We start from the raw sequence: 12,798 nt of genomic DNA, 5'->3' as shown, positions 1-12,798 counted from the left end.
GTTGCCCACAGCCTGAACAGACGAGTGTCTGTCCTTGAGATGAAGATCTCATCCCACAAAACGTTTCTAACTAATTACTTACTAGAACTTCCGATCTTCTTATACCCCCGTTCTCTGCTTGTAGACTGCTCACTGCTTGTAGCCTATGAAGCTTGAGAAGATCTAATGTGCTTTGTAAGTGTGGAACTCAATCACGTGTACGGATGTGCAACAAAATATTTTCCTTGTTGTCATCTGGACACACAGGAAAGAAGTCACACTCCGTCGCAGTGGTGACTCAGCATAACACCACTGCCACAGGCTAATTTGCATATCATGTGACCAGACTTTTCTCTTGTTTGTAAACAAACGCGCTTTTTCAGAAATCAGTATAGAACGGACTAATGCAAGTATTTGGGGGCGCTTTACATATTGTTTTGCATAACTATATAGATATGCTACTACAACTGCGACAGTGAGTTGCATGACAATATATATTTATGCATCAAAGTGACAGTGTCGCTAGCCCTCCGTTGGGCTTCGATGACAGCACGTGGAGCCGTACAACCAATGTAAACATAGGATAACTACGCAAAAACAAGTAGATTTTTACGTATTTGCATACTTTCTAAATGAAAGTTAACCATTCTTTGACATTTGTTTATGAAAATGTGTAGACTAGTCAAACACGAAACGGATGAAAAGCATATACAATATCTTGAATGGACTGTGAAAGATGTGACGAATCGTCACATGGCGCTGGCCTGTGGCAGAGGTACTATGCTAGCTGGCTGCCGGCCGCATGGAACTCTGGGTAGGAGAGTGGAAAGAAGTGACTAGATTCCCGCCTTGCGCATGCGCAGTGGCGCCTCTGGCAAGGGATAGGGTTTCCCTCACAACTATGGATATGTTGGCAGTGTAGTGGACGTCTGTTGAAAATTTATAAAAATTTATAGTGTGGTTCTCAGCATAAACAGGAATTTATGGCACTGATGTGATAGAGGTGAGGTATTCACAAGAATTATCGGTTACGGAGGTGACGTAAGACAATCTGACGATCCTCTGCATGTGACGTCACACGTGGTCGACCTGGCCGAGGGCGATCAGTGGTGGTACCCGTTTGCTGTAGACGCGTCTGTAAATCATAAACAGTCCGTCGACTACAACCCATCGTCCTTGCGACTTCAGCTACGGACGTTCCCGACTGCAACATGCCGATGGCACGTTCACGTTGCACATTTGAAAGGCGTGGCATGACAAATGGCCGTAAAGACTTTTGTTTTCTTGTGTTTTTCTTTTTTTGTTAATGACTGCTAACAAGTATGGCTGAAAACAAGTGACAATACGTGGCCATTACTGTTTAAATACACAATAAGGGCCCACAATGATAACTGGTCAAAATGTTAAAACTTTTAGGATTGTGAAGTTTTTAATTTGGTTCAGTATATATATATACCCAAATAAAAAGAAACTTGTAAGAATTCTCTTTTTTCATGACTCATACTAATAATATAATTCTTAACAAATTGTCCAAATTCTGCAAAAGAGCTGTTTTGATCTAGGGTATGAAACTCTCCCAAATTTCAGCCAGACCACAGGACTGGCTAGCTGAAATACTTGTCAGCCCTGACCAAAACCTGCCTGCCCACTATAATCATGTTTCTCAGGATAAGCTAACGGGGTTTCTTTTTGGTTACATTTTATCATTCATCTTTACATGTGAATTAATGCTTATCATCGGGAAATATTTAGAATATTTTCACATATGAATTATAAGCCGATCGTCGGGCAGGGGGATTTGAAAATCTGGCAGCCCGGGTTGAAATCATCCTGTCTCGGACGGTCGGGCAGGCAGGTATTTCGAACACTGTTTGATCCGAAAAAATCTTAATTCTGCTCGGTTCTGATAATCAGTATCAATCGACCAAATAGCCAATGCAAGTCTGACCACGCAACAGGCAAAGGTTGCTGGGGACCTATAGTCTAAGAGCGCTGTTGTGATTTTTGTATGAAGAGGGGCCAAAAGGTTTGAACATGTATTCTGATATAAAATTGGTGCACGAATCCAAACTTTTCAGTCTTACAAATCAATGACTTGGTTAGGTTGATAATCAGCTGTTGCTATTGAAATATGGTGTAACTACCGATCTACCTGCCTCTTGTTTGAAGTATTCCAACACCAAGAGACTTATCGGCATTGTACAGGTGAAAAATTCGAACGAAAACAGCAAGATCAGATTTATTAAGTCAAATGAGGGAGGTCTGAAACGCACTATAGAAGGTGAGGTGAAATTGGGTTTAACGTCGCGTCCAAGATTATTGCACTTATATAGCGACGTGCATGCACGTGTATGTGTGTGTGTGGCTGCTTGTACTAGTCCGGACTGATGCCGATTTATAGTGCTATCTCACTGAGATACCATGCCGCAGTTTAACATGAATACCCCACTCAGACACAGTATACTGACTCCGAGCCGACCAGTCCTTGTTTTAGCCCCTAATGCCGAGCGCCAGACAGGGTAACAACAAGTACAATCTTTTAACGTCTTTTTGTATGACGCGGCCCGGGATCGAACCCTGGACCTTCCGCTCTCCGGGCGGACGCTCTACCACAAGACCACGGAGGCGGTCCGCACTATAGAAACATGTGCATGTGACTCCGTTAATATCATACTAATGTAGTCTGTGCAAATGCACGGGCTGATGTGAGGTCTTCAGATGATAGGTCGTTTCATACATGCATGACAACACACCAATATATTTACGTTAAGTTATCATCGTTTTTCCTGTAAAAGTACCTTTTCAGGCTAATATAAGTGTCAGTTAAGAATGATAGGCTAGATTAGGTAGATTTACCGTATTTTGACACATGCTATTTTCATAGCCTTATAATTCGTACTTTTTAAATGAAGCATGTTCTAGCATTTCCCACAGTGCCGGTACTTCACTGACACGGAAGTCCGAACTCAGCAAAAACACACACAAAGTTTCTGCACTCATTCAGCGTATGTCATGTCGGTCCACATTACAACTTTCCTTGAACGGAAACTGGTTTATATCGTATCATAGTCAGCCATTTTTATGACATTCTGTTATACCACCTGTAATGGCTAATTAGCAAGTGTTAGATGACTTACATTGGAGCTTGTGAGGATCAACTGCCTCCGTCGAAGCACAACCTCATCACTGGTCACTCAGTCACTCTCTCTCTCTCTCATCTTCACCTTCAACGGACTGTTCAGGGTGTGGACATGTGCTGCTCATGTCTTGTGACACATGAAGGTACAGAACGTATCTGTGGTCCTTCATACATACAAGTGGAAAACATCCAACTTCCATTCATGTCCTTCTGGTTTGAACCTCACTGGGTCACAGAGATGAGCATTCTTCCACATACTTGGTTCTCTTGAACTTTTGAACTAATGACACTGGACATGGAGGAAAGACAGCAGCATCTGTTGTATGGCTGGGATGGGTAACTCGGGTACTCGGGTCGGGTGGGTCGTACCCACATGACTACCCGGACTTGGGGTCATGTGATATATTGTTTAATGACATTAATAATAAAGTACAAATTGCTAATTCTTTCTGACTGTGCACAAAGCTTCAGTCAACTTCAGTGTATGCACTATCGGATATTATGCTATATCTAAATACTTTTGGCAAGGGCTCTGATAAAACAATGTATAAAGCACATAGAAACTGTTCCAGAAGTTGACTCCCCTTTATAACGATTATGGCTAGGATGTAACACTCTACAGCTGAACATAGAACCTTGGATTACTGGGTTCCCTATGTCCCTACAATCAGTCCGGGGGGAGTTTGACTCAATAATACACAAAGGTGGTCAATGCAAAAACAAAATGACAAAAACAAACATCATTGTAAGTTAGATTTATTATAATAATTAATTTTTACATCTCAGAAATGTACAAATAAGTGGTTTATACAATATGAGTATGAGAAAATATGAATCTTATTTTCACTAGATATACAATCTACATTGATATACACAAACCATATACAGGTTAGGGGAGTGATAAAAAAGTGTTATACACCAACAGTCTCTTGTAACTGCTATAACAAAACACATTATTGATAGTTTCATGGATTATCTTTCCTGCAAACATTCAAAATCAAAGTGTTAGAGGTGCATGCTGTCATATTTCAGCCATTGCTTCAATTGATGGCTCTGAAACATTGATATCTTTCATAAAGCTTTTTAAAGCTAATTGGTGTGGAATATGCTGTCAATGATAAAGTGAAAGGTAAGAAGTGACCAAGATTTAACACTGTGCCAAGCCTGTATTTGTTACAAGGTTGTGACAGTATGTGATGTTACATACTGTATATTGGAAATATACTTTCTGCATTAGTAAACATCTTCCTAATATGTAAATAGAATTCTTTGATACATATACACATTCCTGTTTAGATAGTGTCCTTCCTCCAGTACTGTAATGACACTTTCGCTCTTCAGCCAATTAATACACTTACTTCACAATCAGAACAATCTTCTTTCAACAAGCCATGGATTCGTCATTTCACATCATTCAAAAAAAAAAAAATACATACTATTTAAAAAATGTTGCTACAGAAAACAAAAGAAACTATCACTAATCCACATTTTTTCTACTTAACTATCTTTCCCCACTTTCTAACCATGGACAAAATAGGTGTGGCCTATATGACGGTTTAATAGGCAGTGGTATTTGTTTCGGCACCAAAGTCTTTCCAAATCAGAGAAAACAAGTAATTCATGAAAAAAAAATTAGAAAAGGATAAAAATTTAGTTAAAAATAGAAATATACAGCCTTAAAACAGAGGAAATCTATACAAAATAGTCCATGACAGTGCTGTATGTGATCACACCTCACAGGGACGAGGCCAGTCTGGGGTGGATACATGACCTGGATGCCTTGATGTCATGTGCTACATTCATGCTTGAGGGCAGCGTAACATTTCATCAGGTCTGCAAGCAACACCAGACTTCAAGACGTACATAAATTTCAGTGCCGCACTCAAATTACTGGGCATTTCAAGCAGCGATAAAAACTAAGTTTTAGTCCACTAGTCCTTACAATAATATATAGCAAAACCTTTCAAAAAGGGCAAATTCCTGCTAGTCCTTATGACACCTTAAGTATTGGTCAGTTTGGCGAGGAAAGCAGGACTAGTGCCAATTTCTAATGCTGCGTTTGTCACATCGACCACTACTCTTGTTTCATTATGATTTGCCATAGGTTTGGAATATAGTCATCATGTAACATTTTGTATATCCATAAAATAACGCAAGGTTTTGTTTTCAGTAAAGGTAGTTTATAATTGCAATATGACATCAGGGGTGACCAGATAAACCTATCCAATCATCACCTGGCTGTGAATCAGGTCACCAGCTGCCATATTCAAAGTTTGAGTATGATTTTGGAAATAAGAGAAGTCGTAATCCTAGAAATAACATTAGAGATGAATGTAGAACTTTCCATTATTGCACTTTTAAAGTTTATTGCAATTAACAGAGAAAATGTGTCTGAAAGTTTTGAAATATTGCCGCCATTTTGAAATACACCATGGATCACCTCCCTTGTCTTGTGATTACAAGGTGTACAGTGTTTTGAGTGTGATCATAACATACATTGTAATTCGAAAGCAATGTAATATTATGCCACTTTTAGCAATATTCCTGCAATATCATGTCACCAGAAATGGGCTTCACAAATTGTACCCATGTTGGGAATCGGACCTGGGTCTTCAGCGTGACGAGTGAACACTTTCACCACTAGGCTACCCCACCGCCCTGAAATCTCAAGGCAAAAGTGCCAGTAAAGAATTATGTGCTTTTGAGGAAGAATTACCTCCCTTTTTGTGCATGTCAAATAAACCCCCAAACTCCCAGTAGTCTGAGTGTAGGTTTGGAATTTGTGTACGCCTTGTATCTGGAGCTGTTCATAGACAGGATCCTAAAGTGATGGTTCAGCAACATGTCCTAACCCAAAGAGCATTGAACCACAAACACCCCCATAACTCCTCTCATCACTGCAGTGCATTGATGACCCACAATAGCTGGTCAGACTCTAGTGATGGAGACAGATGTTCAACTTGAAGCCTACTTGGCTCTAGATTAGATAACCCCATATGTAATAGACAGTACTGATGAATACTGAGAGTTGGATAGTGTGTGTAGGAGCAATGGCAGCTAGGAGCTGCAATAAAACCGGAGTCTCATGCTGGGATTTGAACATTTGTTGAATGACATAACTTCATGCAGTATAAACTTCAGGTATAAACTGGGAGTAAGTAGGAAAAACAGACTTGCCAAATACTTTCCAAGAAGTTCAATGATTTGTCAGTTTGAACACTCGTATAGAGCGGTCACTGAACACACAGGACTTTTGCCTAATCCACTTGACCTTTCAAATGTCAATAAAACATGTTTAAAACAAAAGATAGGACTAATAAATGATTATTGACAATGCCAATTTTACTGTACGTTAGCATCTATTATCAGACATTGACATGGATATATAGCCTTGTACGCTAGATTATCACAGCAGTTAATTTATAATGGATCGTAATGGTGCACACTTACTAACTTATTCAATATTTCATATGCAAAATATTTCTTCTTCCTTGTTCAACTTTTATGACACATCAATTAGGATTGATCGATGCTGATTTTCTTTACCTAGTTCGGTAAACAATTTACCTGTCAATAGTGACTGACAGCTGGGCAACTCAATATTAGCGAGGTATGGCTATTTTGTGGTATGACACATGTGGAATATGTACTTTACATCACTTCCTGTTTGGGATTATGCATAATTAGTATGCATACGACCTAGGTTGGGTCAAGGCTCTTCTTCCAAACAAATGGGTTCTTTTGTAATCAATTTCAAATGGAGGTAGGGGTAATTCCACTAAAACAACATTCCAGAAACTATCATAAAAAAACGTGTATACTTACGAGTAGCTATGTCATACTGCAACGAGTCCTGTATTCGATCAAGCGATGAAATATCGTGCTTAGATTTGCATAAGTCAACAGTCGACGGGGTGTGGATTACGATATTTACAGATACCACGATAATATCGAGTCGTACCAGAGCAGGTAAAATGATTTGTTGATCATGAAATATTTCACTTAACTTTACTAAGCAGAAATTTGTGACATGTGAATAAACCATTTCGTCATCTCTCAAAACCTTACAAACTCATAGTGCACAAAAAAATTGTAGAAACCCTGTGTCCTATAAGAAATGAACATCCTTGTATGTTTAATACATTTGCAGGTATACGCATAAGTCACTGCAGCAGTCAATCTTATTAAAATCAGACCTTAGTTCTCGCTACCACTAAATGAAGATCTGAGGACATTCCATTCCAGGTCACACAGAAACAGCCTTTCATCTGACCAGAGGTTACTTTACCAGATCATGAAAGAGTGTGTTTTCTAATCATGCAACCTCAAAAAACTCAACACAGGGTCTTCTGAAAGACAGTTCAGGGCTGTACGACAGATTCCATCAAAATCATCATCTATCTCTCGCTTCAATGGGATTAACATTAGAAACAAAAAGGCTTTCCATAGTCTGAGGGGAGTACTGCCATTCAATCTTGGCAATCTATTAGACATTCCAGAATATTCTTTTCTTTGGTTATCAAATTCTGAATTTAGAATTGGTCAAATTAGTTTTCAAAGCACAGTCTGGAATGGCAGTAGACACTTCGCAACTAGTGCCGTAAAGCCAGAGAAAGCAGCCTTCTGATTGGCAAATGTTGACTTCCTGATTTATATCGGTCATTTTATTGGTTGGTGAAAGTTCATAAAAGATCCCGTAATGGAACGTCTTCAGATGATTGTTTCACGGCAAGGAACAAAGATTTGATCTTGATGAGAGTGGTGCAGCAGTGTGCATGTTGGAACATACGTCTGTTATGTGCAGTTGTTTGTCTCATCTAAAGGTGTTAGTACACACCGCTATCCACACATTTCATCATCTCACTCCCAGATACCATACAAAACCCACCACACATCTATATATGTATCTATCTCTCTGTGTTAAACACATAATACTTCAGATAATAGGGTGACTATATGCAATAGGTATTAGGAGTCCACATGTGGACTGTGGTAAATCTGACTGTCACCGTGTCAGTCATGACAGACACAATGTTTGTTGGGGAAAGGAACAACAGTAGACATTCTAAACAAAAAACAATTGTGAAGTTTCAGAATTGCCAAAATGTTTAGGCAATAAGAGTAACCACCTTTGCTTAATAAAAAGAGACTTTCAATGAAGGTTTCTACAGATGTGACTACAGTATGGTCACTGGGATTTTATTAAACCCATCAGAAGATCATGAGGTTTGTTTGTTTGTTGATTAACACCACACTCAGCAATATTCGAGTTTTATGACACGCCATCAACCAAGTCACAGAAGCTGACCACCAGATCCATTTGGTTGCCTCTTACAACCGGCACAGGACTATGGCTATGAACCGGCTATGGACCTATGCAAGCCTGGAATCCATGCAGGAGAGATACTGAGGTGTCGAGGGACCAAAGCCTATTGGTGGTGACAGAGGAACAACTACTGCTGAACACCACATCCACCACTCACGGCAACCAGAGATAAAAACTGTTTCAATAAGTAGGTCAAATCAGGAGACAAATTACTATTTACTGTGATATTCAGCTATGAAAGATATGGTCCCATTCCATCTCACGGCGACAAGCATCCAGTGTGTAGGCTGTCCCATGCTAACCCAACAGTTCATTACATCCAACCAAATCAACTGGGGTCTTTCATGGCTTCTCAGAACTTCTTCTGAGATACTTGGTGGGTTTTATTTGATGACATAAATAAATAGAACTAAACCATCCTTTCACTTACAACAATAAACATAATATCAACAATGGACAGTAACCCAAACCATGAAGTGATATTCAACATGCGTCCCGCGCCAGTCACTCTATGCGACACAGATTATCCAGGACACGAGAGTGGGCCAACAGTACAAAACAATCATAATGGCTTGTTATCTGGCATCTTGAGTAAATCAGACATTTTTTTACTGAATATATTACACACACTACAACTTACCAACTTATAAATAATCTGTCTAACAGCTGTTCAAGCTATATGAACTCAGCAGTTTGAGTCTCTTATCTACTGATATTACCGGGTTATTGAATTTATAGACGATCTTCAAATCTAGGGTGGGCCGATGAAAAGGTTGATTGTTTAACTCTGAACAGGAGACAAACTCCTGGCTTAAAAAGGAAGAATATTTCCACAGAATACTTCAGGGACAGATATAACAAATTATTCACAGCTGAGGCAAATCTGAGAGTGAGTTCATTGTTGACACTAAAAGGCAACCCAAGTCTAACACAAACAAGAGTTCAAGTTCACAAGGCTACCCATAAAACAATCAACCAGCTTAGGTTTTATGTCCCCCAATCAATCTCATATAACCTATTAGCAATTAATCTCCAACCACATTGCAGATAACAAAGTATAGGTACATGGAAGTATTTCATCACTGGTATGTTCAACATGTGGAATGATGCAGGCACTTGACCATGAAACAAGGCGGGAGGAGTCCGGACGGGAACAGGGCTGTTTAGGGCAATCACAGAGTGGACAATGGACAATGGTATTTAGGAAACAACATCCTAACGTGTATCTGTATCAGACATCATGGGAGACACTGATTGTTGAAGCTGTTGATGACAAAATGCTAGATTGTGTCATTATTATGAACTATGTATCTGCAACAAGTTGAGCTTTGAGAAACAACACAGTGAAAGACATAACAGTCACATAAAATCATAACAGTAACAATAACAGTGTTGTGCCTAGGTCAAGTCCTCACATTGGTCAAGAGCCACTGCCAATAGTATAAGATCCATTCTATCCCCGTAAGTTGACAGTCCACATATAATATGTTATACAATTTTTTAATACTTAAATTTTCTTTCAAGGGGTATGGCAAGGAGTCAAAATGTAATTGAAGCCTCCAAAATAATATTTCAACTTCAGCGAACTTTTGACAAGATTCAGACTTCATTGGTATCTGGGGGATTGCTCTACACTCTACAGCACAAGTTACCCACCCTTGTGTAATAGTTCCTCAAAATATCTCCCCCACCCTCCCCTCCCAAGGAATTAAAAGATTACTGTAAAAACAATGTTAACTCTCGTAAAGTGTAGTGTTCCTGTGACATCTTGACCTTTATACGGGACCAACCTAGGCACAATAAAACCCCACTGTAAAATCTGGAATATCTATGAGAGATCTTTTGCTCACACAAACACATCTATGATCACAAGTGTGGACAGTGACCAACAGTGTGACATTAGACATCTGCAGACAGTATCCTAACCTGAAGTCAGTTGATGATCGCAACTGGGCCACTGTTCACAAATTGACCTTGGCACACAGATGATCCAACTCCACTACTTGAGCCCCAACTTATGACAGCAAGAATGCAAAAATGATTTTTGGGATAGGGCCCTGGTTTTGTTCAGTTAAAATATGAATGTCTTGCACTTTTAAAGACCCCACTACACTGACTTAATAAACAGGGAAACAGTGTTACACATGGTTAACTCACTGGACTTGTTGGGTGTGCAGGAAGGTTTCCATGAAGACACTGATCTTGTGTACTCTGAATACAGTGTGACATGACATGTAAAACAAACAAACATGATGACACAGACGATTGTGACCAAATGTAAGAATTAACTTAGCTATGTTCCCTAAGACAAATTTCCAGGAAATCACAAACCCTTCAACAAACTGAAGTGAAACTTACTCAAAATGATGCAATGACATATAATCAATACAGAAAATGAATCTCATTGGCTAGTTATAAAAAAGGGATTTGATTGGCTGCAAGTGGGCAGTGCTAAAGCTGTTTGTATATTCCAGACTCTACAGAGGAAAAGATCATATCAGTGACAGCCAAAGTGAACACTCTCTCAGAAGGGGTCCAGATCTACAGTTTGAAACCAGCAATTAGAAAGTAATGACAATGACTTTCTCCTAACAAAGGTAAATCTTTGCCTAATTGTTACATTGGTCAAAACATTGACATTTTATCCTTTATTCATTTTACAAATACCAGTTTTTCGCTGTGTTGTCATGCAACTCCTAGCAAATGGAGCTTTTCTTATGGGCTGTGACCCAATAACAGAAATACAACACAGCCCTGAGGTACCTGACTGTCAGCATTGGCTTCAGTACAGCAAAATGACTCCGATAGTCTGTGCTGTGATAAGCAGCCCTGCTAGTTTATTTGAGAACAAACTCTGATATGAACACTTGTGCCAAGACCCTCATGCACAGAAGTTCACACAAGCTCTTGAACCAAGACTCGGAGATGCACACATGTTCCTCAAGTTCACACAAGCTCTTGAGCCAAGGCTCGGTGATGCACACAACTTCACTCAAATTCACACAAGCACTTGAGCCAAGGCGCTGAGATGCACACAAGTTCACACACAACTCTTGAGCCAAGGTGCTGAGATACACACAAGTTCACACACAACTCTTGAGCTAAGACTCGGTGATGCACACAAGTTCACACACAACTCTTAAGCTAAGACTCGGTGATGCACACAAGTTCACACACAACTCTTGAGCTAAGACTCGGTGATGCACACAAGTTCACACACAACTCTTGAGCTAAGACTCGGTGATGCACGCAAGTTCACACAACTCTTTTACCAAGGTTCAGTGATGCACACCAGTTCACTAAGTTCACACAGAGTCAAGACTTTGATATGGAGGTCATAGTCATTTCAAGCCAGATCAACCAACAGCCTGTAAGGCCTACTTGAAGAAGTGAACCCGTCATAATCAGTGAGGACTGCACACTGAGCTCATTCAGAACAGGGAGAAAAGACACGTAGACTGCCAGGGCAGACTTGATGCTTTAAGCCCTTATAAGAAGGCCATGGGCCAACTTACTTAAGCATATATCCAAGTTAGAGTATGACCAGAATGTCTGTACCCTTGAGTTAGAACTTTCCTGATTATTACAAGAGTTAAGTAACTGCTCTATGACTGCCTGCGTGTTGACAGTTTGAAGGGAACATTATTGTGTTCATGAGATCACAAGATGATCACTGGTACATGATGATGACCTCCCTGCTGAAGTTTGAGTGACACAAGAGTGCTGCCGACTGGATCTGCTGCACTTGTTAGTAGAACTCGGAGTCGGAGCTCTGATATGAACCTGAGTAGTCCTTCCCGTCCTGCACACTTCCTGCCGGGCTGCCCCCGCTCACCTGGTCCGCGGTGTCCAGGGTCCTCGGCAGCCCTGAAGCAGCAACAACATCAAATATGTCTTTCTTTAGCCGCAACTAAATGGCACAGATGATTTGTCCACTTATCTTATTTTGGGGGAATTGGAAAACTGATCCATATGAACTGGTATCAAGTAACATACAAACAAGACAAAAAGTGAGCAGGGCTCACAAATACCTCCAACTTCGACTCCAACACATTTATAAGTTCATAATATGAACAAAATCTTATTTTTTTCAGAAAAATACACATATCAAAATCAAACTTTGCACTGCACCTGTTCTATAAGTATGAAAACTGTTCCCTAAATTTGAAAAGAATCAATGAAGTAGTTTTCTAGTCATAGGTCGCACAAATGTTAAAGTGAAAAATTCTAAGTAAAAAAAATTAATAAAAAGCTGAGTTTCAGAAAATCCAAATATTAAAATCAAGTTTCACACTGCATCTCTCCTATAGGTATATTCAGTGTTCACCAAGTTGACAAGAATCTGTGCAGTTTT

At 39.8% G+C, this 12,798-nt stretch overlaps 1 protein-coding gene across 2 annotated transcripts in view; it reads right to left on the bottom strand.

Moving 5' to 3' along the window:
- Nucleotides 1–3,858: 3,858 nt before the first annotated feature.
- Nucleotides 3,859–12,798, bottom strand: part of LOC124145337 (serine/threonine-protein phosphatase 6 regulatory ankyrin repeat subunit A-like) — a 40,986-nt gene continuing 32,046 nt past the window's right edge. For both annotated transcript variants that reach the window (XM_048386855.1, XM_048386845.1), the window contains exon 28: nt 3,859–12,311. In XM_048386855.1, the coding sequence (XP_048242812.1) occupies nt 12,193–12,311 (119 nt within the window). In that variant the 3' untranslated portion in view covers nt 3,859–12,192. The remainder of the gene's footprint in view (nt 12,312–12,798) is intronic.

This window comes from Haliotis rufescens, unplaced genomic scaffold, assembly GCF_023055435.1.
Source record: "Haliotis rufescens isolate VD_foot unplaced genomic scaffold, xgHalRufe1.0.p SCAF_10, whole genome shotgun sequence".
In the NCBI taxonomy this organism is placed as follows: Eukaryota; Metazoa; Mollusca; class Gastropoda; order Lepetellida; family Haliotidae; genus Haliotis; species Haliotis rufescens.
Note: the sequence above shows the minus strand (reverse complement) of the source record. Positions and strands in the feature narration are given on the sequence as shown.